Here is a 25464-nt window from a genome sequence, read left to right on the forward strand (position 1 = left end):
CAAGAATTTGGTAACATGTGTCTCTGACCATATGGTGAGTGGTGGCAACACCTCCAGTCAGCCCAAATAATAGAAAGAAGACATGTGCTGTGCTGATCTTGTTTTAGCAGGGAGGAAGCAACATTATTAAGACAGTTGATATAGTTCAGATGGTCACTTTAAATATGTCTGATTTACTTTGCAATTTTAGTGAAGTTTACTATAAGAAATCATTTTCTTTTGTTTCTATTTCTGTGAATATGTGAAGTAGATCAAAATTTGCACTAAAAAAACTCCAAACATAATTGTGGAATAATGGCACTGACTTCTGCAAAATAGTCTCCAGTGGACCTCAGAAGTGTCTCAATTTGCACAAGATAAAACAGTGGGAGGTGAAATATATTCTTGCAAAATTCTAAGTGTGCTCTATGTTTTTAATTGACTTGCCTTAAATGAAGTGGTTTAAACATAGCAGGCTGAAAACATGCCTCCTCTTTTTCCCCACAGCTAAGAGTCATTGCTGAAGTAGCAACATATTGTAATCAGTCTGATTTTACATCAGACTGCAGTTTCAGATTCAACTGTTAATGCACCCAAAATAGAAATAGAACATAACGTCCAACTTGAAACACAAAAGGCTGTCTGCCCCATCATATGACATTGACCAATAAAAAGGCTTTAAAATTAATAAAATAAATTTGACATAGATTTCTCTAATGAATAATGAGGGAAATAAAAATTTCTAGTTTAGATTCTCTGTCAAAACATTAGTAACACAGGAAAGAAGCAAACACCAACAAATATAAACAAATATAATTCTCTATCTTTGAAGATGGCAGGTGTTGCCACCACTCACCATATGCTCAGAGGCACATGTTACCAAATTCTTCCAAGCTACACAGCAAGTGGATTGAACTGTGAAAGACTAACCCAAATGGTGTTTGCATTCTGACAAATTTGTAGGGCAGTCCAATATCTCAGAGATTGGGTCAGGTCTCCTGCTCCCCTGGTACATTCACTAAACTGCAAGGTTTTTGCCTATTAGTGAATTATCTATAGTTTTAGTGCAGCAATTTATCTGAGTTTCATAGTTAAATTTAAGCATGAGGTAACTAGAGGCCCCCAAGCTCGAAATACAGGCACCTTTCCTTCTTTTAATGGACTCAATAGAGGCTTGTCAAGATCAGTATATGACTGATGCAAATGTTATACTCAGGGTCTGTTCAAAGCCTCTAGCCACAATATGGGTAAAGAAACGTGATCTTAAATCAGTTTTTTTCTTGTGAGTGGTTGCATAAGTATGCTAGGTAGAAGACTGTATATTGAGGACCAGTCACTCACCCCATTGTCTCAGTTAAAAATATTCACCAGCCCATAATCAGAAACACTGCAGCCATTAAGTACCACATCTGTTGCCCAGATGGGCTAACAATAAACACAGTACAGCCTACCATCATTGTACAATAGACTGAACAGGATACTCTAGGGATATTTCTAAATATGTATGTGTTGAAGGGGGAGATTTTGCCTGAGAGTATGTAGTACCATAAATCTTACTGGTGGAGTCTCGTGAAATTTTGCTGAATATATACACCACATTGGGTGGCTATATATCAACATGGAAAATGTGATTCAGTGAAAGTAAATGCAAAATGCTGTACATTTTGTTGTTGTTATTTGCCTTCAAGTCGATTACAACTTATGGTGACACTGTGAATCAGCAACTTCCAATAGCATCTGTTATAAACCACCCTGTTCAGATCTTGTAAGTTCAGGTCTGTGGCTTCCTTTATGGAATCAACCCATCTCTTGTTTGGCCTTCCTCTTTTTCTACTCCCTTCTGTTTTCCCCAGCATTATTGCCTTTTCTAGGAATCATGTCTTCTCGTTATGTGTCCAAAGTATGATAACCTCAGTTTCATCATTTTAGCTTCTAGTGATAGTTCTGGTTTAATTTGTTCTAACACCCAATTATTTGTCTTTTTCACAGTCCATGGTATGCACAAAGCTCTCCTCCAACACTACATTTCAAATGAGTTGATTTTTCTGTTATCCCTTTTTTTCACTGCCAACTTTCACATCCATACATAGAGATCGGAAATACCATGGTCTGAATGATCCTGACTTTAGTGTTCAGTGATACATCTTTGTATTTGAGGACCTTTTCTAGTTCTCTCATAGCTGCCCTCCCCAGTCCTAGCCTTCTTCTGATTTCTTGACTATTGTCTCCATTTTGGTTAATGACAGTGCCAAGGTACTGATAATCTTTGACAAGGTCATGACATATTATAACCTCATACATAGCCCTCATTCACACGTCACGTTAAACCATAGTTAACCTTGGTAAAACTGTGGGTGCTTCACTCATCCCTTGCTCCTACTGCTGCCAGGAGCTAAACTCCAGCTGTACTAACTACATAACTAGCTGTAAACCACTTTTTCACTGAAACCCATCATAAAAAAATGCTTTGGAACTGCTGCTAGGGGAAGAGGGCACTCTGCTCCTATTATAAGGGGAGGGACCCTTCTGGATATATTGTGTGTCAGTGAGATCAACACCAATGCTAGAAGGAGCAGGATCTTCCACCAGTGGCCCTGAAGCCCTGCCCCATCATTGCTCCTCCCTGCCAACCTTTTGCAGAATAAAATGTAAAGTTTGGGTTTTTGTTAGACAGTAGGAAAAGGGAAAACATTGACACTCCCTCCCTCCTCTCTCTCTCTCTCTATCTCTCTCTCTCTCTTGGTAAAGTCCCGCTCCGCCTGCCCAAGTGAAGCCTGGATGGGCGGTGTGCATTTGCGGCATGGGGTTGAAGCCCCGGCTGCCATTCAAGGTAAGGGAAGCAGTTGTGCATCGCGCTGCATCAAGGGGCAGGGCAGCTTTAAGCTATTTAAGCCTGTGCCGCCCTACCTTCCTCTCAGCGCATGTATTGATAATCCTTGACAAGTTCAGTGTTCTCATTGTCAGCTTTAAAGTTACATAAATCTTCTGTTGTCATTACTTTAGTCTTTTTGACGTTCAGCTGTAGTCCTGCATTTGTTCTTTCCTCTTTAACTTTCATTAGTATTTGTTTCAAATCATTACTGGTTTCTGCTAGTAGTATGGTATCGTCTGCATATCTTAAATTATTGATATTTCTCCCTCCAATTGCAGTAATCAGACCAGACTAAGATTCTGTTCAAGCTTTGAAGCAGTGCTACTTTGGGGGGGAGGGGACATGAGGCTTTATAGTACAAATATATACAGCATTCTGGTTAAGGGAAGTAAAAATTTATGTCTATATTACAAGGACCTTAAAGTGAACTTGGCTGTGACATTGCTTACACATTAACCACTTTTTCATGCTCTGGATAGTTAAGGAATGTAGCAGTCAACATAAATGTGCATTTTGCATTCCCACATCCAGGCTCAATATTTTATCCATTGCATAATGCCAGGTGCCAAATTAATCTCACTCATGCTAATTATGTATTGTAAATTATTAAGATGTGGCCCAAATACCTTGCAAAATATTGTTTTTAATTTAGCACCTTGTTTTACTTATAGCAAAGGCAAAATCTATCTTGTCCCTAGTTTTTTTCTTTTCCCCTAAAAGAGAATTGCTATGTTGTGGTCACCCTCACCTAAGTGGATGTGGGGGAGGGCAGGAAGTAGCTGGCAGATTGATAACCTTTCCTTGGAATAGGACTGTGCTAGATGGCCTTGTTGACTCTTCAAACTCTGATTATAACAAGGGTTTGAATTAAAAGTAAAACAATGGGCAATGTGGCAGTGCAATGCAAAAAACCTGGTTTGCAGTTAGACAACCAGGTGGCAAAGGATAACTCTCACCTGGTGGTTCCTACCCAAAAGCCCACATTTACCAGGTTTGTATAATCAAATCCAGCTTAATAAGTGAAGGTATGCTCAGGCTCCATGTACCTGCAACTTTACTCTTCCCATCATGGGAACAGGGAAGCAATCTAGGAAACTACAGTTAACCATAGTTTTCTATCACATGTGAAGTAATAACTTCTAAATTAGGTAGGATTTGTAAGCAAACCTTATTTAAACCATGGCTTCATATCCTGGCTTGTTTGGAAAACATTAACCATAGTTTCCTGGTTCGGACATAATGGGAAGCTATGGTTAACCATGGCTTCCTGGCTTGTTTCTCTTCTCGCATAAAGGGTGACACAAAATGAGATCAAAAGGGGAACATGTGGGTAGAGAAGACTCATGTGTATCCTGATTTATTAAGCCAGGATTTGATTGTGTAAAAGCAGCCATTAACTACAAAGACACAGTAGTGGATGTTTGCTGTCTGCTGAAGATGATGGAGGCATAAGAGATATTTACTACACCTCTCACATAGTAAAACATACTGAAGTTTGCTGTATAATGAGCTGTTTGCATGGTTTCCAATCAGCAGTTGCTTGATTGTTTTCTTGGCAAACAGAAGGCACTCTTATATACAATTACAAAAACAGAGCCAAATGTTATAATGGACAAGAAGCAGATGACACAGTTGTCTTTATGGCTTATCAAGAAGTAAGTTGTGCATCAAAGGGGAAGGAGGGGAGAACAAAGTTATGAAAATTTATGACGAGGGAGGGTAGGGTTATTGGTAGAAATGTATGTCTTTGCATTTCTATCTCAACCATGTAGTTCATCACTGCTTGGTGCCATGCCAATAACTACATTTCCATGCTTTTCCTTGAACCCCTCCCCCTTTCAGATGACCTTGATTTAATTTGATTTAATATTTGTTTGTGCCATCCATTTCCATCCTCTGCTACCTCTATATCTTGGCTATTTTCTGTAGCTCTTTTCTTCCTTCTGTTCACAGGTCTACATTGCCCTGTATGTTATTGTATGGGATTCCCCTGGTTCCTCAGCCTCACTTCTTGTAAAACAGGCTTCATTAACTTTTTCGCTGCCACCAGTTCCCATAGAATGTCTCTTTAAACCCTCCTAGTAGCATTTATGGAAGGCTTTAGGTGTGAGATGATGCCACCACTGAGAGTCAGTATAAATCTTGAACTATGCTGTAGGTAAAGGGATATTGTTTACAAAAGGGAATAGGGTTACTTATTTTGGGACTTCATAGGTCCTTGTTTGACAGGTCTTAAAGTCTCCAGAGATACTGTTGCTGACACCAGCTTCCAAGTGGCTCTCCTCACAGGCCAATTTCCAGCCCCTTCCATAACCCAGTCTGGCTATGGGGCCACTCTGCCTCTGTGCTCCCAAAGCTAATCTGGTTGCGCTCCTGGCTGTGGGACAGTTTAGCCAGTGTTATATCTCCCCACTTGTGTCACTTCCCTCTGAGAAGACCTTACATCAGGGCAGTCCGTCAGACTCACTCAGTCATTGGCTCCCTTCTGATCTTCACCAGACCATGATTAATGACACCCTGGGTAATGGCATATAGGCCACAGTCCTTCCCTCAATGATTCTCACCAACCAACTCCTCACTCTAACTCTCACCAACCCCAACTCCAGCTGCTAACTCCCTGACTGACCGTTAACTCCCAACTGTCTGGAACCTCTGGCCAATCAGAATTTACCTGATCAGGCTCCATCTACTAGAGTCTTAAAATGATCATGGCTCTCTCCTCACATAATCTGTCACCAAGCAACCACTGCCAAGCAGGCAGGTGTGCTTTTGCAGTGGGATATCTCAGGATGCCTGTTACTTTTTTTTCCAGGCAGCCCCCTCCCAGCCCCCTCCTAGAGTTCCTCTGTTTCTACAGCCAATCAAGTTGCACAATTCCAAGTCACTACAGCGGATAAGCAGTCAGCATGGATTCCCCTAGTACACTAATTGGCTCCTACTGTTTGTTATTGTGGGGAAGAGAGAGTCATGAGGACCTGAGAGATAGAAGTTTACATAGAGAGGGGAGTGGACAGCCAAGCCCAGCTACTTGCTTTCTTATGATCACTGCAAGCTCAAGCTGCCAGCCAGCAGCAAGTGTTGGGGGAGTGATCGGGACTTGCTTTTTTAAAAAAAGTTGTGAATGTAAGTATGGAGCAGTGAATGGGTCCCTGCATGCTGAAGATGCTGTTGTCTGGCAGGGAGTGCTTTCCTTTGCCCCAGGGAGAAGTTTTCTGAGGAAGGGGTTGTTCAAGGAAAGAGAGAGAGAGGTTTTGTTCAATGGGGACTTACTCCTGAGTAAATGTGCCTTGGATGGTAGCCTCACAGCCCATTTCTATGCATGCTTACTCAGAAGTAAGTCCCAGTGTGTTCATTGGGGCTTACTACCAGGTAAGTGTGAATCTCAATAACTGTAGAAAGATCATCAGAAAACTCTTGACAATGCAAATGAAATCCCATGCAACTTAATCTTTGTGTGTGGGGGGGGGAGCTCCACTCTAAAGCGGTAACTAGAAACCTTCTCTGATTGGTACCTTACTCTTTTGGAGCAGAGAGACAGAAAGTGTATTGCTAACTTTCTCTCTCTCTCTTGTTTTGTTTTTTTAATGCCAAAAGGGGGGGATTTGTGGTTTTGTTCCAGCCCAAAGCCAGGGGTTAGGGAGGGAAAGAGAGACAAAATAAGTTTGGGGAGGGTTGTGTGTATGTGTGTGCAGATCCACATAGCTGGATATGAGTCTGGATGTTTCTGTTGGGAAGGTGGAGTAATGTTACTACAGGTCTTTCTTTCATCTGCTGCTCTTAGGCTGGTAATGCTACATTCAGTGTAGAATTGGGCATTGTACTTCAAATGGAGGGGGTTGGAAGTTATTTAAGATTTATAGCAGTTCTGTTCAGATGCTCATGCTGGGATAAATTCAAGATTTAAATAGTTAAAAATCAAGTACTGATTCATTTGTTGTAGCTATCAGGGCTGGCACCAGAGGGTGGCCAGGTTGGGCCCTGGCTAAGGGCCCCGAAGGGCCCCTCCTTAGGGTGGGTGGGTAGCGCTCCCTTCCACAATCCACAGCAGCGTTGGCTCCCGACCCTGCTGCAGATCACAGAGAGGGAGTTCCCAGACACCCCCCTACTACTGCGCAGGCCTGCAACCCCTGCCCGCATGCCCCACCTACCTCTCCCTTGAAGTGAATGCTGGTTGCGCTGCGGGCACAAGTCTGCCATCAACCAAGATGGTGGCTGAGGTTTCCCTAAGGGGCTGATGCCTCTGCTGCCATCTTGGTTGATGACAGGTATGTGCATGCATAGCACACATGTGTGCCATCAACCAAGATGGCAGTGGAGGCATCAGCCCCTTAAGGAAGCCTCAGCCACCATCTTGGTTGATGGCAGGCATGTGTGCAGAGTGCAGGCAGCATTCACTTCAAAGGAAAGGTAGGTAAGTGGAGCATTGTGCATGTGCCGGGGCCTGGGGCAGCGTTGGCCCTGGTAGTTATTTGTTAATACTTCATAATAACTTTCTTTTTCATTTTTGAGCAAAAGGGGTTTGAAATTCCCACTCGGCCATGAAGCTCATTTGATGCCCTTGGGCCAAACCTACCTCACAGGCTTGTTGTGAAGATAAATAAGGAGGTGTAAAATGGCTGCAAAGGGGACGTAAGCTGAAATCTAATACATACCCTGGAGTAAATCCCATTGAACCCAGTGAGGCTTACTTCTGAGTAGACATGTATTAGTTTGTATCATAGGCATCAAACTTTGCTTCCTTTAACAAAAATGATGCATCTTTATAAAGGAAGGGACTTGTTTTTTTCTCTACCCCTTACCCCGCTTAGTACATCTCCAGGCTTCAACCATACTGGAATGATTATTGTGTGTTTAGATGCATGCATAAGTCCCAATTGTATTCAAGTGCGCTTACTCCCAGGTTGATGTGTACAAGGGGCCCTTTCACCATGAACACTTGTCTGCCCCTTCTCACAAGAAAGCCTAAACTATAATCCAGTACTCACTTACCTGGGAATAAGCCCCATTAAACACAAAGAGACTTACTTATCTGAGTAGACATGTATATCATGGGATTTTTTAACACCTACCCACACTTACTCTGTAGTAAAATCTGTAGAAAATAACTTATAGGGTGTACCTGATCTCAAATGGAGATTACAAGGGGCAGAAGCCACTAGCTTGTGCAAGGGCAGGGGAAACAGCAACTATTTAGGACCCCAGGGATTCCTGATGTCCAGACAACTCACTTATCAATTGCAGAAACTGAAAGCTTAGTTTTATTGAATAAAATACAATGTTATTGTGTTGCCACACTGGGCTTCTTCAGGAGTAAGAGCAGGATATAAATTCAATAAATAAAAAATATTAGGAGGTTACATAGGCTGTGAGGGATATGAGGGGTGTGATGTGACTATTACGTAGGGACCCTGCACTTCCAAATTTGCTACTACACTACTGCAAGCAGGCTTGTAACAATGTAACAAAACAGGGCCTCATGGCAGTCATAAAATATTTTTTAAACACAAACACATAACATTTTTTCACAGATGTCTTGTATAAAATACTCCTCTATGGCTCTACTTTTAGTCTTTTCAATATGACTGTACACCATTGTGGGGCCCTATGGGCTGAATGCTGCCTATAAATTTTAATATAAATAAAATAATGCTAGCTTTAAAAAGACAAATTGCTAAACTAGCAGTTTTCAAAAGTTTACAAATGTTCACTAAAATGTCATTAAAATTAAAAAGAAATTCTTCTGTAATAAACTAAATTATACGATGCAGGCATTAAATTTTTCTGCTGAACATGTCATAACATCTGTAACATCCTTTATTTTTGAGGAGGCATCTATACTAGAGTGAGTGACAAATTGCAACAAGGAGAATGGATTTAAAAGGGTTTTAAAACTATGACATACTTTATGGACAGTGAATCTCAGAAATACCATGTATTGAATCCTGTTCCATGTAGATCCAGCGGTTCTTGACATACTTGTGGCATACAAAAGCCCAATGGATGAAGAGAGCATTAGATTGAAAGTAATAAGGTTGTGCCTGACTTACCTCGGCATTTGTAGCAGATGTTACAAATGTCATAAACATGAACCTTAGGGATCAGAATGGGGGGGGGGATCAAAACAACAGATTTAGGTCTCTTTGCTTTACAAGCTACTGTAGTCTGATGCTATCTTAACAATGTTCTGACTTGATGTTAATGTCCTACCCTCCTTCCCAGGATACTGCTGTATCAGAAGAGTGAAAGCTTTCCTAAGCAAACAAGTAGCTTCCACAGGCAACTAAAAAGAGTGTTGGGAGCTTTTCTCAACAAACCAAAAGAGGAAAGGATTTCTTTGACAGTTTCCCCCCCCTGCTTGCTTATGGGAGATTGGGTTAATGGTGAAAGGTCCTGAATAGGGAAGGAAGGCCATGTGTTTTACAGTTTCTGGCAACCCTACTTAATCTAATTTAATATTTTGTGAGGTTGTGTTGCACTTCACCAAAAATGCTTGAAATTGCAGAAGTTGATTTATCTTTGGGGGAAATGAGTGACAGCATCAGGGAAGAGCAAAATGATTTAAGATCAGAGAAGTGGAAATCATCTTGCAGAGTGAAAATAAAATAAGTGATTACTTTGACACTAGGCGCTACCGTGACATTTCTGTTCAGCCCCTCTATTAAATGAGTGATTCTTATGTTTAAAAAAATCTATTGTTTTTCTCCCAAAGTACTATTTCAATAAATGCTCCTGTATAAAGTAGAAAGATTGAACTGGTTTTATATATGACCTTATTTCCTTTTGAAGAGCAGATGAAGATGACACAAAATGTTGGTTTTAGAGCATTCACCATCTCCAATTTTGCTAGGTATTACTTTACTCCAGCAGTAAAATCATTGTTCAGTATAAATAGTGCAATTCTTCTTGCAAAGAAATTACATGTAACATCCATCATGTTACACTTCTAAACCAATATACCTAGTCTCCTGTCAGTAGGTGTCATATGTCTTTATGTGCAGAGATCAGATCTGATGTTTGATATCACAGAGCACACTTACAAATCATTGTTCTAAAATTTCTTTGCACTGGACTGATTGATTATCAGACTGGTACGAACAAGCCACTATATACTACATTAACATCCGCTTTGTTAAGGTATATTTATGTTTGGGTTTGCTATTAAAGTGTCGCACATTATATAGGTAAAGTAAGAGGCCTTGCAAAAATATTTGGTCATAACAATATATTTCATTAGAATAGCACTCCAGATGCTAGAAATTTTCACTCTGATCCAGCAGCTTCTTGCAGGCATGAGGGGGAACACTTGGAGTTTCTGCTCCGATAAAGTCTTTTCTATTCATTGCGTAGGGAGACAACTATTCCCTGCCAAGGGAGTTTACAAGCATCTGCTTCCATCACAGTGGAAACCCACACATGTAAGAGTTCTGTGTTCTTCACTGTACTCAGTGGAGAACACAGAGCTCTTGCATATGTGGTCTTTTATTTCAATGGAGCTAGATGCTTGTGAACTCCCTATGGCAATGAATAATTGTCTCCCTTGGAATTGGCCTCCAGATTGGAACTTAAATATATCAAAAGGAACGGAATAGCCCTCGCTAGCCATATTCCTGTTTGTGATATCTCCATGTAGTGTTAGATTAGCGTGTGGGTGTATGTGTGGAATCAAATTCTGTAGTAAAATATTTTCTTCCTTGGTTGTGCATTACATTATGCTTTACTGCATATAGCTGTGGTTTTAAAATTTACCAAATTTAATACTTAGAAATGAAATTGCACTTTTGAGTGGTGGTGGTGGGTGCATCAAAACCAGACACCTATCAGATTGTACACTGGTAGTATGATCCAAGCAATTTTACTGCTTCAAACTGTTGCACCATATGATCTGAGAGGTAGGGCCCAGATCCCTGCCAATGTCTCAGTCAAAGTTGCTCTGTATGTCTGTCTGTGTGTGGGGGAGGGCAAATCTCTGATTGTGTGTACTGAGAACTGTGCAATGGCATCTTCTTTCAGGTTGCAAGAGATCTTGGTGCATAGCTCTCTGTCCGTTTACATGTGCACTCCTGGAAATGTTGTTTCTTCTTGTGTATTCTGGCTGGCCTAGCTTTTGAATAATTTTTTTCTTAAAAGGTTATAACAGGTAGTTTAGAAAAATGCATCAAGCATATGAAATGAATGTGAGAAATTAGAAGGAAATCTGACTCCCCCCCAGGTGAAGAAATGTAGTTGTTGGGGTTAGCAAAGTGTCATGCCTTGCTCAGCTACTTTATTTGCTCTGAACAAATGTCTGTGTATCCTTTGTTATACCTCTTTCTTGGGAGAGGGAGCAGCCTTTATAGTGGCATTAGGGAGACAGGAAGTCCTTCAGAAGGACATTCATTGCAACACAGGGAAGAACTTCACTTTCCATCTCAACATGTCTTTACAGTCCTCAGGCACAGCTTGTTTTGTGTAAATCAAGACAAGGGCGTTCAGTCCTTCCCTCATTCACCGCTGCAGCTGCCTCCAACCTGGGTTCCAGACAGACCCATCTTACTTTGGCAAAGGTGGATCTCAGCTGGTTGGGTAGAACTGTGGGAGAAAACAATCAAAGAAAGAGTTAAAAACCCTGTGTTTGTCTAAAACTTGTCTTCTGCAAATCATGTTCTCCTGGCCCTAATTTTCACAAGGGATCTAGATACTAGTCTTTAAAGACACAATGTTGAAACAGAATACGCAAAGAGCTGGGGCAATGGCCATGTTATCTTAGCGCAAAAAACATATACACTAAATGTGTTGCTTGATATTGTGTGATTCTTTCTTTGAAAAGTAAAAGAACCAGACACACACACACACACAGAGAGACAGAGAGACAGAGAGAGAGAGAGAGTGTTGCTATTTGGCATTGAAAGGAAGCAGTCATTTGCACAGTTTCTATCTGAAGCTAAGTAGTGGCATAGTGGGAGAAGAGTTTTCACTGGGACCCATGGTATTGGAGGAAAGGTTTTGCACTGTGGACTGAATCTTGATCTCCTTCACTTGTCACCGTAGCTGCTATTTAAAGCTTAAAAAAGAGAGCCACACAGTGTCAACTATATGCTTAATGTAACATAGTAGTTGGCCCTTAAAGTCTGGGGGCTGTCTTGTGATCTTAGAAATGTATTGTACACCCACAGACTCATTTGGACACATTGACTTGCAAAATATTTATCATACTGTTATTTGGACTTGCTGTGCATTCCCATTAATTCAGTCCAATCCTCAAAATATTCCTGCTGGTGTTATCTCTGAGATACAGGTCTTTAAATAAAGGCTCTATTTTGTAAGGGCCCTTTTTTTTTTTTTTTTACAAAAAACTGCTCAACATTTATACATCCTGGACCCTTAGAAAACTTTTTTTTTTAAATCGCTATTCAGATTCAAGCCATTGAAAGTCATTAACAAGTATAATTCTTCCCTATATGGCCACATTGGCGGAATGTAGAGGGATCCCCACAGAGCTCAACAGAGCTCCAGCTTTCCCTTTCTTGTGCGCACATAAACACCTCACCATGACAGGAATGGGAGATCAGTTTGCACTCCCATATCCCTGTTCAGGCTGGCCACTCTGCCATGTCAAGCTATGTGAATTTTGGAGCTCATGTATCTTGACCAAGTAGATGGGGAGATCTAGATGTGGATATGGAAACATGCACACTGTGACCCATTCTCTGTAATGCTTTCTGTAGGTATACTAAGGGGAAGTGGGGAACCAGGGTTCTGTTGAGCTGTGTATGACTCCTTCAGGTGTTTTACTTATTAGTAATTTTTCAAATGCTGGATTGAATAAAGCATTTAATTAATACATACAATAAAGTGGTCTCAAATCAGGGATGCATTGTGACTGAATGTGCAGAGATTGCAACATAATTGCTTTTTTATTCAGTTATAGGTGCCCAGCGCAGGAGAAGCCCCAGTGCACTTGCCACTGAAGTATTTGAGTCACATTTGGGAAGTCACATTTTACAGGTAAAAACAATGGCTTTACAAAACAAAACAAAAGTTAAACATACTTAGTAACAAGTTCTAAGAGTCCTGTAAGTTACTTGGCTAGTGTGTTAATATCACAGTGTACATGATGACAGTTTTACAAATTTGTATTTTTTTTCTTTTTAGAAAGCCATGGTTGAAAGAATGTTAATGAGAGAGGGAGGGCAAGTATTATTTGTGCTGTAATAATTTAGATCTCACACAACTTAGTTGTATTGCACCGTGAAGTACCTGTTGGCTCCTTCAAATCACTGTGTTTGCATTACTATTTTGTGAAAACAATTTTTATTTTTTGTCTTGTTCACATTTTGGCTTTCATTTTTCTCCTCCTATTTTTCGTTTTCCAGTACCTTTTTCTCTTTTTTACTATTGTTTGACTGCCATGTTCAAGTGATATTTATCTTTCTTTAGAAAATACCACGTCTTTCAGATCTTAGATGTACTATACTAGATAATCAGTATGGTATTCCCCCAAAATTTCATGACACTCTTCAGTAGTATGTGCCAAACAGATTATGGTGACAAATGTTAATGCACTGTGCATATGTTTCTGTTTTATTACAACACAACATTTCAGACTAGAATGACTTTTTAAGCAACAGGATGAAAACAAAGTTTATTAGAGTAGGCAAGATAATTTTAAAAATTAACTTGATTGGGGTCTCATTCATTGCATTGAAAATAACCATTCATCAGAATCTTATGCTTGCTTAATATGTTTGTTCAAAATGGAATTTTATCTTAAGATAAGAGACAACATATTAACAATAAGAAATATTATTTGTAAACTGATAGGTTGGGGAACTGTTGTTCTGCATTATGCAGCTTCAGCTTTCAGAATTTCTATGAGCAATGTCTCTGTTTTAAAGCTTCAATATGTATTTAGAGAAAAGGTTAGACATAATTTGAAAATGATCCAAAAGGACTGGTAGAGTGAATTCCTTAGGGATGTCAAGATTGTGAATTAAGTGATTTTGTTATTTGTGTGACTTTTGTTCAAGTTTAGCTTGCATGCTTTTATTCTGCAAGTGGTTCATGATACTGCATTGTGTCAAACATATAAAGATGACAATTGCTGATCGGCATATAACACAGGAATTTTGATGTGTTGTCTCATTGATGTCTAAGAAATGATAAATAAGCTAAAGTGTTTAGATCATTCTGTTGTTTCATTTGTTATGAAAATATATTAACATATAGGCCATAATATTGCCAAAGTTAGGCACTTTTCAGTCACATTCATTTCAACAGGAGAGCTGTGTCTCCTTAGCTCTGTGCTGTTAAATCAGCCACACTTGAAAGTGCTTAAAGAACTTGGATTGTACCCATATTTTGTATCATTAAAAAGATTCAGAAAGTGCTAATTGAAATAGATCTGTATCCAACTCATCTGAGTCCTTTTTACAAAATGTGCATTATTCATCCTTGCCTTATTCAAGCATCTCAGAAGACTACAATAGAATTTTAATTGAATATTATTTGATGTTTCATTACAGTCCGTTTATTGAAGACTTTTAGAGGATGGAATGAGTCATTTAAAGTGTGGGAAGTTGTAAATTTTTCAAAGTACATATTGGTGACTAAAAGTTCACTGCTGCAGATTTATTTCATATTTTTCTGTCTTCACCCTACCATTTATAGTATACTGAATATATGTTGAGGTTTGCTTTCCTGAGTTTTTGTCCAATTTAAAACCAGAAAGTTTAAAGTGACATTTAGAAGAGAGAGGGCTAACAATTAGAAAAAGCTGGATGAATTAAAAATTGGGTACAAGCTGATAATGAGACTCTGGGATCAGTGTGTATTGTTTTAGCATGCTATACAACATTTTGTACCAAAGCACAAAAACATAACTGTCCCAATAGGGAAACCTGCTAAAGCACAAGCCTCTGTGTGTAATGAAGAGTCCTCTGGCATATGAAAGACTAAGCAATTCATGGGCTAGAGATCTAACTAGGCAGGTGTACACTCTCTCTCTCTCTCTTTCTCTATAACTATCTATTTAGGAGTTCATTTACCTGACAAAATGGACTCTGGCCCACAAAACATGTATGCCACAGATGACTTAATAGCCTTTAGATACTTTGGTGTTTCATTTACAGCAAGCTTCTGTGTCTGCCCTTTAATTTGCAAACACTGTTGCACTTAAAGTCTATCAAAGTATGAGAGCTCAAGCAGCATTAGTTAGCTGTTAGGGGATAGAATGGAGCATGGGAAAAGTAATGAGCCAGACAGAGTTTAGCCACAGCCATGGTTCTCCAGCCCCAATAGCAGATCACGACTGCGAAGGCCTTTAAACTTTACAGTTAGGTGGACTCCAGACTTCTCACTAACTGTACTTATCACTGACATTAATGTTTTTTCAAAACCAAGCCTTTCTTCACATTTCCTCTGATTGCCACCATTGACCAATGCATCTTCTGTTATTCCAAAATAGCTTATCAAACTTGAAAAGAATTGGCATAGAACTATCCCCAAGTTTTCATTACCTATTTTCTCCCTATCATTATTACTGATGATCTTATGCCCTTAAGTGGTCCTCTGCATTATTTTAGAATGTTAGTGATGCAATTATAATATACACAAACAAATATTAAATACCTGGGATCGTATTCAACGAAATAGATCTACTTATGCAAGGATTTCTACTTGTGCAACAGAACTATTTCTCCCTCCCCTTTCCTTGTGCATGCCCAGCACACTCCCCAAATCTGCTCCAGAGGGTTTTGGGAACTCCCAGAACAGATTTAGGGGGCACGGGAGCATATGAGGAGAGGTATTTCCTTTGTGCAGCCAAAAGTCTTTGAACCAGCAAATTATTTAGTTGGATATCACCCTATAGTGAGTGGTGGTTAGTGGCTCCATGTCAGTGAGGCAGTGGAATCTGCTCCGGGTTTTAGTCTGAACTTTCAAGAAGCTGTCAGACTAAAACATGGAGTGGATCCTACTGCCCCACTGACATGGAGTCACTAGCCGCCATTGCCTATAGTTCTTGTTGCTTGGCAGGAATGTACAGACATTATTGTGCTATATTGTTTACACTATATTGAGCTGAATCCAGACTTCACCTTCTGTGGATGCGAAGGCTCCTTCCATCCATAGAAAGCTTTTGATTCAGTGCTGTGACTCTGCTGGCAGGAAGAGATGTGGGAGAAATTCAATTCAGTTTGCATTTAAAGGAAAACCCTCCTAATCTGTATGTTTGAAACAATGTCAGAACCAAAACAGCATCCTTCAGAATTCACAGTTCTTTGAATTTTGCAATGCAGTTGTCCCGCCAGGTAACTACTTGCACTTGCTGAATTTCAGCAGCTGCTAACTTTTCTACATAGGAACCTCTACTTGCCCATTGATCATATGCTAGGTAGGTTATAGTTTAGACGAACTGTGGTATTGGTCTAGGCTTAATGTGTGTGCAACACACTTGTGTTTACTTGAAATACCATGATGTCATGTCTTTGGAAACACAGTTTTTTTTCATCCTTCCTGCATACACGAAATGATGTTACAATCAGTATTGTCCAGGCTGGAGGGATCCCAATAGCACAGCCATGTTTTCTCCCTCTGTGTGTTCACAGATATTGTGCCAGTGTGCTACAGGGAATGGAAGGCTTTTGAATACCTTCAGTATTACCATCTAGTCCTTCCCCCGCTGCTCACTAAAGGATCACAAACAGAGAAGAAGGGAAAAGGCTAAATTATTATATGGGAAGTTCTCACAGGTCTCCTATTCTCTAAAACAGCATGATCAATAAGTGCCTCATGTCCACATGAAACGGGGCAGGGGACAAGGGTATGTTATGCCTTGTGGGGTTCTGTGTCCTTCACACGTTGCATTGACCACATATTATTAGTGGTCATATGATTGGAAAGAATACCCAAGATTTTCTCTCAGGAGGCCACTCTTAATCCTATTTAGTATTTCTATCTATCTGCTTACATACACACACAGATACAGATATATTAGCTAAGAACAAATTCTCTCATGATAATATGATGATTTTGTTGGCATCCATCTGATGAATCCAATTTGCAATTTGCCATAAAAATTGAAATAAAAACAGCATTTTTATTGTTTTGAATCTAGATTCTTTTGGAGGACAGTGTTATCATCATGTCAGACATTTGCAAGAGTGTCCAATGCAAATATATACAATCAAAATTAAAATCCCAATGTCAGCTCTACACTGCGTCAGCAGGGCCGGTGGGGGGCTGGAAATTCCTGGGTGGTTGGCAGGGAAGCAAAGTCCTTAGCTGGCAGTCTGGTCATAAATCTGCCAGGTCTAGGAGGAGGGGAGCTGATAAGGGCCAGGCTTGTCCAAAGTGTACTTGCCAAGTCAGGAGTCCAGAAGTGAGGTCAGTAGAGGTCCGGGATCAAGTGCCAAGGGGTCAGTCTGAAAGAGGGTGCCAGGAAACTAGGAACACACAAGCCACGCCTGACGTTGCAGTCAGCAACAAGCTGCAGCCAAGGTGTGCCTTATAAAGAGCAGGATGGACAGCAGGTGTGAGCCCTCAGCGTTTGGGCCTTAAGGAGACAGGCCTGCCTCTCTTCTGCCTGACCTTCTGCTGTCTACGTTCTGCAGGTGAGGGGGGAGTATCCTGTTCACTGTCTGTGTCTGGCTGCAGGGCCTCTGCTATCCCTGGGGTGCTCTGCAGCTGAGGGGCAGGAGCTGGATTCTCAGGAGGCTCCTCCGTGTCTCCTGCTGCTCCTGGGTCTGCTGCTGTTACTCCCGAGTTGTCCTCATCTGAGGAGTCCTCTGACGGGGCCATGACACCCAACATGCAGGTTTGTGGCCAAAGGCATACATTTCCTTTAAAATGAGAAAAGGAACTTGCATATTTTGTACAGGTGAAAAAAATGGTTGAACCTATAGTTAGAATAGGTAGCTCAGAATAAAGACCAGTTGATTAACAAGTGTAAAGTTTCAGCTTTATTCAGACATCCTAGTAGATTTGTCTTCTTTTATCACTTTCACCTTTGGCCAAAATTCCCTGGTTAAAATTGGGCGGTGGGGGGGCAGGAAATAAGGTTGGATATTCTGCAGTTTCTTTGTGTGTGTACAGTAAAAGTGTTTATTCAGTAATTTTCTGATATACTGGCCTTAAATATCTGCATGGAAATGGGTAACCGGCATAGAACCCTCTTTTCTACTTGCAGCTGTGTAATGACTAAGATATAATGAAGACAGTGATTGACCCCATCCTTTTTATATAATCAAGAATGACCAGAAAATGTAGGATTAAATATAGGGAAAAGTAAAAGTTAGATGATATATTTGCATATGCAAATTAGCTTAATTGATCCTGCTTGCCTCTACAGGGATTTTTCATTACAAACTGGAGTGCTACATTGTTCGGCTCATATTGAGTAATTTAGTAACTAATGAGACCAGTTTGCACTAATTTGCATATGATAAATGAGCTTAATTGCAGTAAATAACTTGGAGGCATAATTACTTAATTTTCCTATGTTGCACGGCTTTTAAGTTCACGTATGAACAACTCAAGATAATTCTGCATATTTAAATAAGTTGCTTTTCAGATTTCTTATACCAAGCAGCATACCTTAGAATTTTATACTGTAAAACAATCAAAAGTGAAGTTTATAGTATTGCCACTTAAATGTACACATTATGAAGTGATGATTTTTTAAAACTTTAAACATCACAAACTTGCTAATGAGCATACAAGTGGCAAAAACACAATAGAACTTATTTTTAAAAATGCTGAGATGTTATTAATGTTGATATGAGTCCTGCATCTGTAGTAGAATGCTTGGTGCTGAATACATATGGCTGTAGGTAAGAGGAATAGCTTTTCAGAAATAAAGTTAATTGTTGTTTGAATTTTAGAGGGCCGGCCCCAGACATGCCGGGGCCCTTGGCACAAGCCTGCCCCAGCGCTCCCCTTCCGTGATTTATTGCAGGATCGCTGCTGCGGATCGCACACCCCGCCATTCCCTTCCTTAACCTACCTTTCTCACCTGTTCTGTGGTTGCAAACACAGCACTGCCCTTAACAAAGATGGCGGCCAAGGTTTCCCTAAGGGGCTGAAGCCTCTGCTGCCATCTTGCCTTATGGCAGGGATGCGTGCGTGCAGCACGCATGCGTGCCATCAGCCAAGATGGTGGCAGAGGCAGCAGCCCCTTAGGGAAACCTCAGCCGCCATCTTTATTAAGGGCAGCACTGTGTGCACAACCACAGAACAAGGTAGGTTAAGCAAGGGAATGGCGGAGCTCCGAAGGTCTTGCGTGTGATCCGTGGCAGGAATTGCAGAAAGGGAGCAGAGGGGCCCCTCAGGGGCCCCTGTAGCCCTAGGGGCCTTTGGCCAGTGCCCTACCTGGCCGCCCTTTGGAACTGGCCCTGGTTTGCAAATATGATGTAGTACATAGTCAGCTGATGCAGTGTTGTTAACTATGGTCTTCGTCCATCTTAATGTATGCAATAGCAATGAACAACAGCACAGATGTTACCATGTGAAATGAAAAAAATGTCCTCTCCCAGGAAAAGCTATCATGATGTAAGCAGGTGGACTATTGAGGTGTGTTGTATATAACCTAGGCAAGCAGTAGTAAAAAATATGGGGCAATATTCAACTAAAAGACTGTGGTGCTGGGAGACTGCAGTTCAGCTGTTTGGCCTTTGGTCTTTGAAGTTCTGCAAGGCTCCATTTTGTCCCCCATACTGTTGTTGTTGTTGTTATGTGCCTTCAAGTCCATTATGACTTACGGCAAACCTATGAATCAGCGACCTCCAATAGCATTTGTTGTAAACCATCCTGTTCAAATCTTGTCAGTTCAGGTCTGTGGCTTCCTTTATGGAATCAACCCATCTCTTGTTTGGTCTTCCTCTTTTTCTACTCCCTTCTGTTTTTCCCAGCATTATTGTCTTTTCTAGTGAATCATATCTTCTCATGATGTGTCCAAAGTATGATAACCTCAGTTTCATCATATTAGCTTCTAGTGATAGTTCCGGTTTAATTTGTTCTAACACCCAATTGTTTGTCTTTTTTGCAGTCCATGGTATGCACAAAGCTCTCCTCCAACACTACATTTCAAATGAGTTAATTTTTCTCTTATCCGCTTTTTTCACTGTCCAACTTTCACATCCATACATAGAGATTGGGAATATCATGGTCTGAATGATCCTGACTTTAGTGTTCAATGATACATCTTTGCATTTGAGGACCTTTTCTAGTTCTCTCATAGCTGCCCTCCCCAGTCCTAATTTCTTGACTATTGTTTCCAATTTGGTTAATGACTGTGCCAAGGTATTGATAATCCTTGACAAGTTCAGTGTCATTGTCAACTTTAAAGTTACATAAATCTTCTGTTGTCATTACTTTAGTCTTCTTGATGTTCAGCTGTAGTCCTGCTTTTGTGCTTTCCTCTTTAACTTTCAACAGCATTCACTTCAGATCATTAATTCTGGTTTCTGCTAATAGTATGGTGTTGTCTGCATATCTTATGTTATTGATATTTCTCCCTCCAATTTTTACACCTCCTTCATCTTGGTCCAATCCCGCTTTCCATATGATATGTTCTGCATATAGATTAAACAAATAGGATGATAAAATACATCACTGTCCCACACCCTTTCCGATGGGGAACCAATCAGTTTTTCCATATTCTGTCCTTACAGTAGCCTCTTGTGCAGAGTATAGGTTGAGCATCAGGACAATCAGAAGCTGTGGCACCCCCATTTATTTTAAATGTTAAATAGTTCCCCATGCTATTTAACATTTAAACCATTGGCAACGGTTGTCCAAGGATATGAACTGGACTGCCAGCAGTATACTGATGATACCCAACTCTACATAGCAGTCAGATCACATCCCAACGATGCAGTGCAGGTGCTGGATCTGGTGTTCCAGGCTGCAAAGAGCTAAATGTGAGTGAACAAGCTGAAATTAAATCCAGACAAAACGAAGGTGTTGTTGGTGAGCAGAAATGCTAACCAGGATTGGGGGTTGTACTCCCCATGAAGGAGTGGGTCCGCAGTCTGGGAGTCCTCCTGGATCTGGCCTTGCTGCTGGAAGATCAGGTGGTGGTGGTGCCCAGGTGGGCTTTTGCTCAGCTTCACCTGTTGCACCAGCTGCTGCCCTATCTTGGTCACTCAGATGTGACCACCTAAACCCAGGGCCAGTGCTATCATTAGGCCAGCTAGGCAGCTACCTAGGGCGCAGACCTCAGAGGGGCGCAGTACTGACCTTTGAGGGGCACAGTTTTGTACAGATTAGTTTTTTTAACCCTTGGAAAAAATGCACCTAAAATAAATTTAGCAGTTTCAAGTTTTGTGCTTTTCATTTTTTCTACAAGACATCTGTTTTTGAAAATTGAAGTTAGCAATTTTTTGGGGGGGTGCAAGTAGGTAGCCTTGCCTGGGGCGCGAAATAGCCTGGCACCAGCACTGCCTAAACCCATGCCTTAGTCACCTTGTGTTTGGATTACTCTAATGTGGTCTATGTGAGACTGCCTTTGAAGACTACTTGGAAGCTTCAGCTAGTTCAAAATGTAGTGGCTAGGATGTTAACCAGAAAAAGCCACTTTGAGCACATTATGCCTGCGCTCAGGAGCTACTTTGGCTCCCAGTTTATTTCCAATTCAAGGTACTGGTTTTGACCTTTGAAGCCCTAAACTGTTTGGGATCTAGATATTTGTCTGCTTGCCTTCCCCTTATTAGTCATGCTCATCACATGAGAGTCAGGGAAGAGGCCTGTGGCAAGATTTACTATATCTAAAGCCTGATTGACAAAACAGAGCCTTCTCTATCATGGTCCCTAGACTATGGAATGTCCTGTGAAGTAAGATCAGCCACCTCTCTTCCCGTTTTTAGGTGGCTGCTGAAGACCCATCTTTTTTATGCAAGCATTTAGTTAATTTTTTGCTCCTTATGCCATTGTACTGATGTTTTAATGATTTTATGGATTTGTTTATGTATGTTTTTTGTATGTTTTTCTTTTTTTAAATCTATGTAATCTGTCTCAGGACCCCCATTCCGGGTGAGAAGTGGATAACAAAAATAAATTTATTATTTGTATTAGTATTATTAAAAAGCTGCGCTAGCACAAGGGTTAGCACTGGTGCAGTGGGACTTCCCTCATTTCCCCCCCCGCTCCCATGCAGGTCCTGTGCCATCCTCAAATCTGCTCTGAAGGGTTGGAGGAAACCTCAGAACAGATTTAGTGGGCAGGAGAGGGGGAGATAGTTTCATTGCACAAGATGGAACAATCCTCTTAGCTCTATGTTGAATACAACCCATGACAGTTATATGCTATTGATACAGAAACAGAACTGAAGGCCATCTTTAGTAGACACCCCAATTTAATCCAAGTCACACAGGGATCCCAATGGCATGGAGCAGAGAATCGTAGAGTTGGAAGGGGCCTATAAGGCTATCGAGTCCAACCCTCTTCTTAATGCAGGAATCCAAATTAAAGCATATCTGACAGGTGGCTGTCCAGCTGCCTCTTGAATGCCTCCAGGGTTAGAGAGCCCACCACCTCCCTAGGTCTTTGGTTCCATTGTCGTACCGCTCTGACAGCTAGGATGTTTTTCCTGATGTTTAGTTGAAATCTGGCTTCCTGTAACTTGAGCCCATTATTCCTTGTCCTGTACTCTGGGATGATCAAGAAAAGATCTTGGCCCTCCTCTGTGTGGCAACCTTTCAAGTACTTGAAGAATGCTATCATATCTCCCCTCAGTTTTCTCTTCTCAAGGCTAAATATGCCCAGTTCTTTCAGCCTGTCCTCATAGGGCTATGTTTCCAGTCCCCTGATCATCCTTGCTACCCTCCTCTGAACCCTTTCCAGTTTGCCTGCATCCTTCTTAAAGTGTTGTGTCCAGAACTGGACACAGTACTCACAATGAGGTCTAACCAGTGCCGAATAGAGGGGAACCAATACTGCATGCGATTTGAAAACTACGCTTGTGTTAATGCAGCCTAGAATAGCATTCTAGTAAAAAAGCTCTTGTACTAATCACTGCATTATTTTCAGATGCTTACAGATTGACTGCTTTATAATCTGCTCCAGAATTTTCCCAGGGGATCGAGGTCAGGCTGACTGGTCTGTAGTTCCCAGGTTCCTCCTTCTTGCTCTTTTTGAAGATAGGGACATTAGCCCTCCTCCAGTCATCTGGCACTTCACTCTCTTCCACGATTTCGCAAAGATAGTAGGCAGTGGTTCCAAGAATTCTTCAGCCAGTTCCTTCAATACTCTAGGATGCAGTTCATCAGGCCCTGGAGATTTGAACTTGTTAAAAGTGATTAGGTATTTCTTGTCCATTTGTCTATCAATCTGAAGCTGTAATACTGCCCCTTCTACTTCATGTTTCCCGGGAGGGCCATAGATCCTTTTTTGGGAGAAGACTGAACCAAAGTAGGAATTGAGCACTTTCTGCCTTTCTTTGTCATCTGTTACCATTTTGCCATCTTCACTGAATAGCTGTACCACCATTTCTTTTCTTTGTCTTTTACTGTGTAATGTACCTGAAGAAAGCTTTTGTTTGTTGCTTTTGGCATATCTCACTAACCTCAGCTCATTCTCAGCTTTAGACTTTCTGACACCATCCCTGCAATTCTGTGCTACCTAACTGTACTCTTCCTTTGTGGTCGCACCTTCCTTCCACTTCCTGTACATGTCTTTTTTGTTTTCAGGTCATCTCTGAACTTTCTGTGATGCCACATTGGTTTCTTCTGCTGTCTTCCCCCTTTTTCCTTGAGGGAATTTTTTGTCATTGTGCCTTTAGAATTTCCTCTTTTAGAAACTCCCACCCATCTTGGACTCCTTTCTCATTAGGGTCGCTTGCCATGGAACCTTACTTATCATTGTTCTGAATTTATTAAAATTGTTTTTCCTGAAGTCCAGGGTACATGTACGGCTACTCTCAGCTTTTGCTTCCTTTAAAATCAAGAACTCTAGTATAACATGATCACTTTCTCCAAGAGTTCCCACTTCCTCTACCAAGTCATCTCTGTTGGTTAGAATCAAGTCAAGGATAGTTGATCCTCTAGTTGCTTCCTCCACTTTCCATAGGAGAAAGGTATCTCCAACACAAGTTAATAATTTCTTGGAGAGGCCGTGTTTGACAGAATTTGTCTCCCAATAGATATTGGAGTAATTGAAGTCCCCCATTACTACTACAACATGCCTCCTCAAAACATTGGCAATTTGCTTTGCAAAATTTCATCTTCATCTTCTCCTTGATTGGGTGGTTGGTAGTAGACTCCAATTTACCTATTCCTTTTATTCCTTGCCCCATTAATTTTAATCTAGATACTCTTGGTAGAGCTACCAGTCTCATCCTCCTGTATTTCTTTGCAGGGATATATATTTTAATACATAGCATGTCTCCGCCTCCCTTTCTATTCCTTCTGTACTTTTTGAACAAGTTATATCATTCAGGTGCTGTATTCTAGTCATGGGAGTCATCCTACAAAGTTTCAGTTATACCTATAAAGTCATATTTACTCTCCTGTATTAAGAGTTCAAGTTCATCCTTTTTGTTTCCCATATTCTGGGCATTAGTACACAGTTATTGAAGACCATGTTATGGCCTGGCTTCCTTCCTACATTTTTGTGAAGACTATCACTAGGCCCCATTAGAGCCATTCGCTCAGTTCCTCTTATTATGCACATGCCTTTGTTCGTCGTCACTGCCAAGTCTCCCTCCCCCTTAGGATTCAGTTTAAAGCTCTCTTGATGAATTTCTCCATGCTATGGCCAAACACATTCTTCCCAGTCCTTGTGAGGTACAACCCATCACTTACCAGCAGTCCATCTTCCAGAAAGTGTAGCCCATGGTCCCAGAATCCAAATCTATCATATGGGCACCACCTTTGTAGCCAGTCATTCACCCAGAGTATTTTTCTTTTTGTTTCTACTCCTAAGTACTGGAAGGATGGATGAGAAAACTACCTGGGCCCCAAAGGCCTAGAGTTTCCATTCCAGAGCTTCAAGGTCTGACGCTTGGCAGTATCATTCATTCACACATGGATGAGAAGAAAGGAATATGTGTCAGAGGGCTTTATGAGTGATGGCAACCCTTCCATCACATCTCTAATTCATCCTCCAGCGAGGCAGCATACCTGGTGAGTCCATGGATCTTCTCAGCATACTTGGGTTTCAATCCCACACAGTAGGGAGTCTCCCACCACTACTACTATTCTCTTCTTGGTTTTATTGCCTCTGCTTGACTGAGTTCAGCCTCTTTCTCACTGTCACGTGGGGTCTCCTGTAATTATTCCCCTCCAGACTGTCCTGTAGTCTTGTCGCCAAGCTCCTGGAAGCGATTCCGTAGTTCCATTGGTGATGGATGTCGTCTTGCTCTTCTGCTCCTGTCACCCTATTCCATGGAGTTTCCTCCACTTCGTTGTGCTCTCCACAACCATCTCCTCTTCTGCTTCAACATGCTGCTGTTCTTCCACCTTCTATACTTCTCTTTGCTGCTGTTGTACCAGTGTTTTATCTAAGAACTCTTCATCTTCTCATATACTCTTCAGTGTGGTCACCCGCCATTCCAGGCCCCTCACTTTTTCTTCCAATAGTGCCACCAGCTTGTACTTGTTGCATGTGTATGCCATGTTGTTCTCAGGCAAGAAAACAAACAT

The 25464-nt window shown here is 41.1% G+C and overlaps 1 protein-coding gene across 10 annotated transcripts in view; it reads left to right on the forward strand.

Annotated features, from left to right (window-relative positions):
* NPAS3 (neuronal PAS domain protein 3) overlaps nucleotides 1–25464 on the forward strand; it is a 1108131-nt gene that overhangs the window by 488770 nt on the left and 593897 nt on the right. For 9 of the 10 annotated variants that reach the window (XM_061611612.1, XM_061611611.1, XM_061611613.1 and 6 more), the window contains one exon: nucleotides 12753–12835. In XM_061611612.1, coding sequence (XP_061467596.1) covers nucleotides 12753–12835 — 83 coding nt within the window. Of the gene's footprint in view, nucleotides 1–5804; nucleotides 5975–12752; nucleotides 12836–25464 lie in introns of those variants that run through there. The other variant, XM_061611621.1, reaches the window with a different exon arrangement.

This window comes from Rhineura floridana, chromosome 2 (genome assembly GCF_030035675.1).
Source record: "Rhineura floridana isolate rRhiFlo1 chromosome 2, rRhiFlo1.hap2, whole genome shotgun sequence".
Taxonomy (NCBI): domain Eukaryota; kingdom Metazoa; phylum Chordata; class Lepidosauria; order Squamata; family Rhineuridae; genus Rhineura; species Rhineura floridana.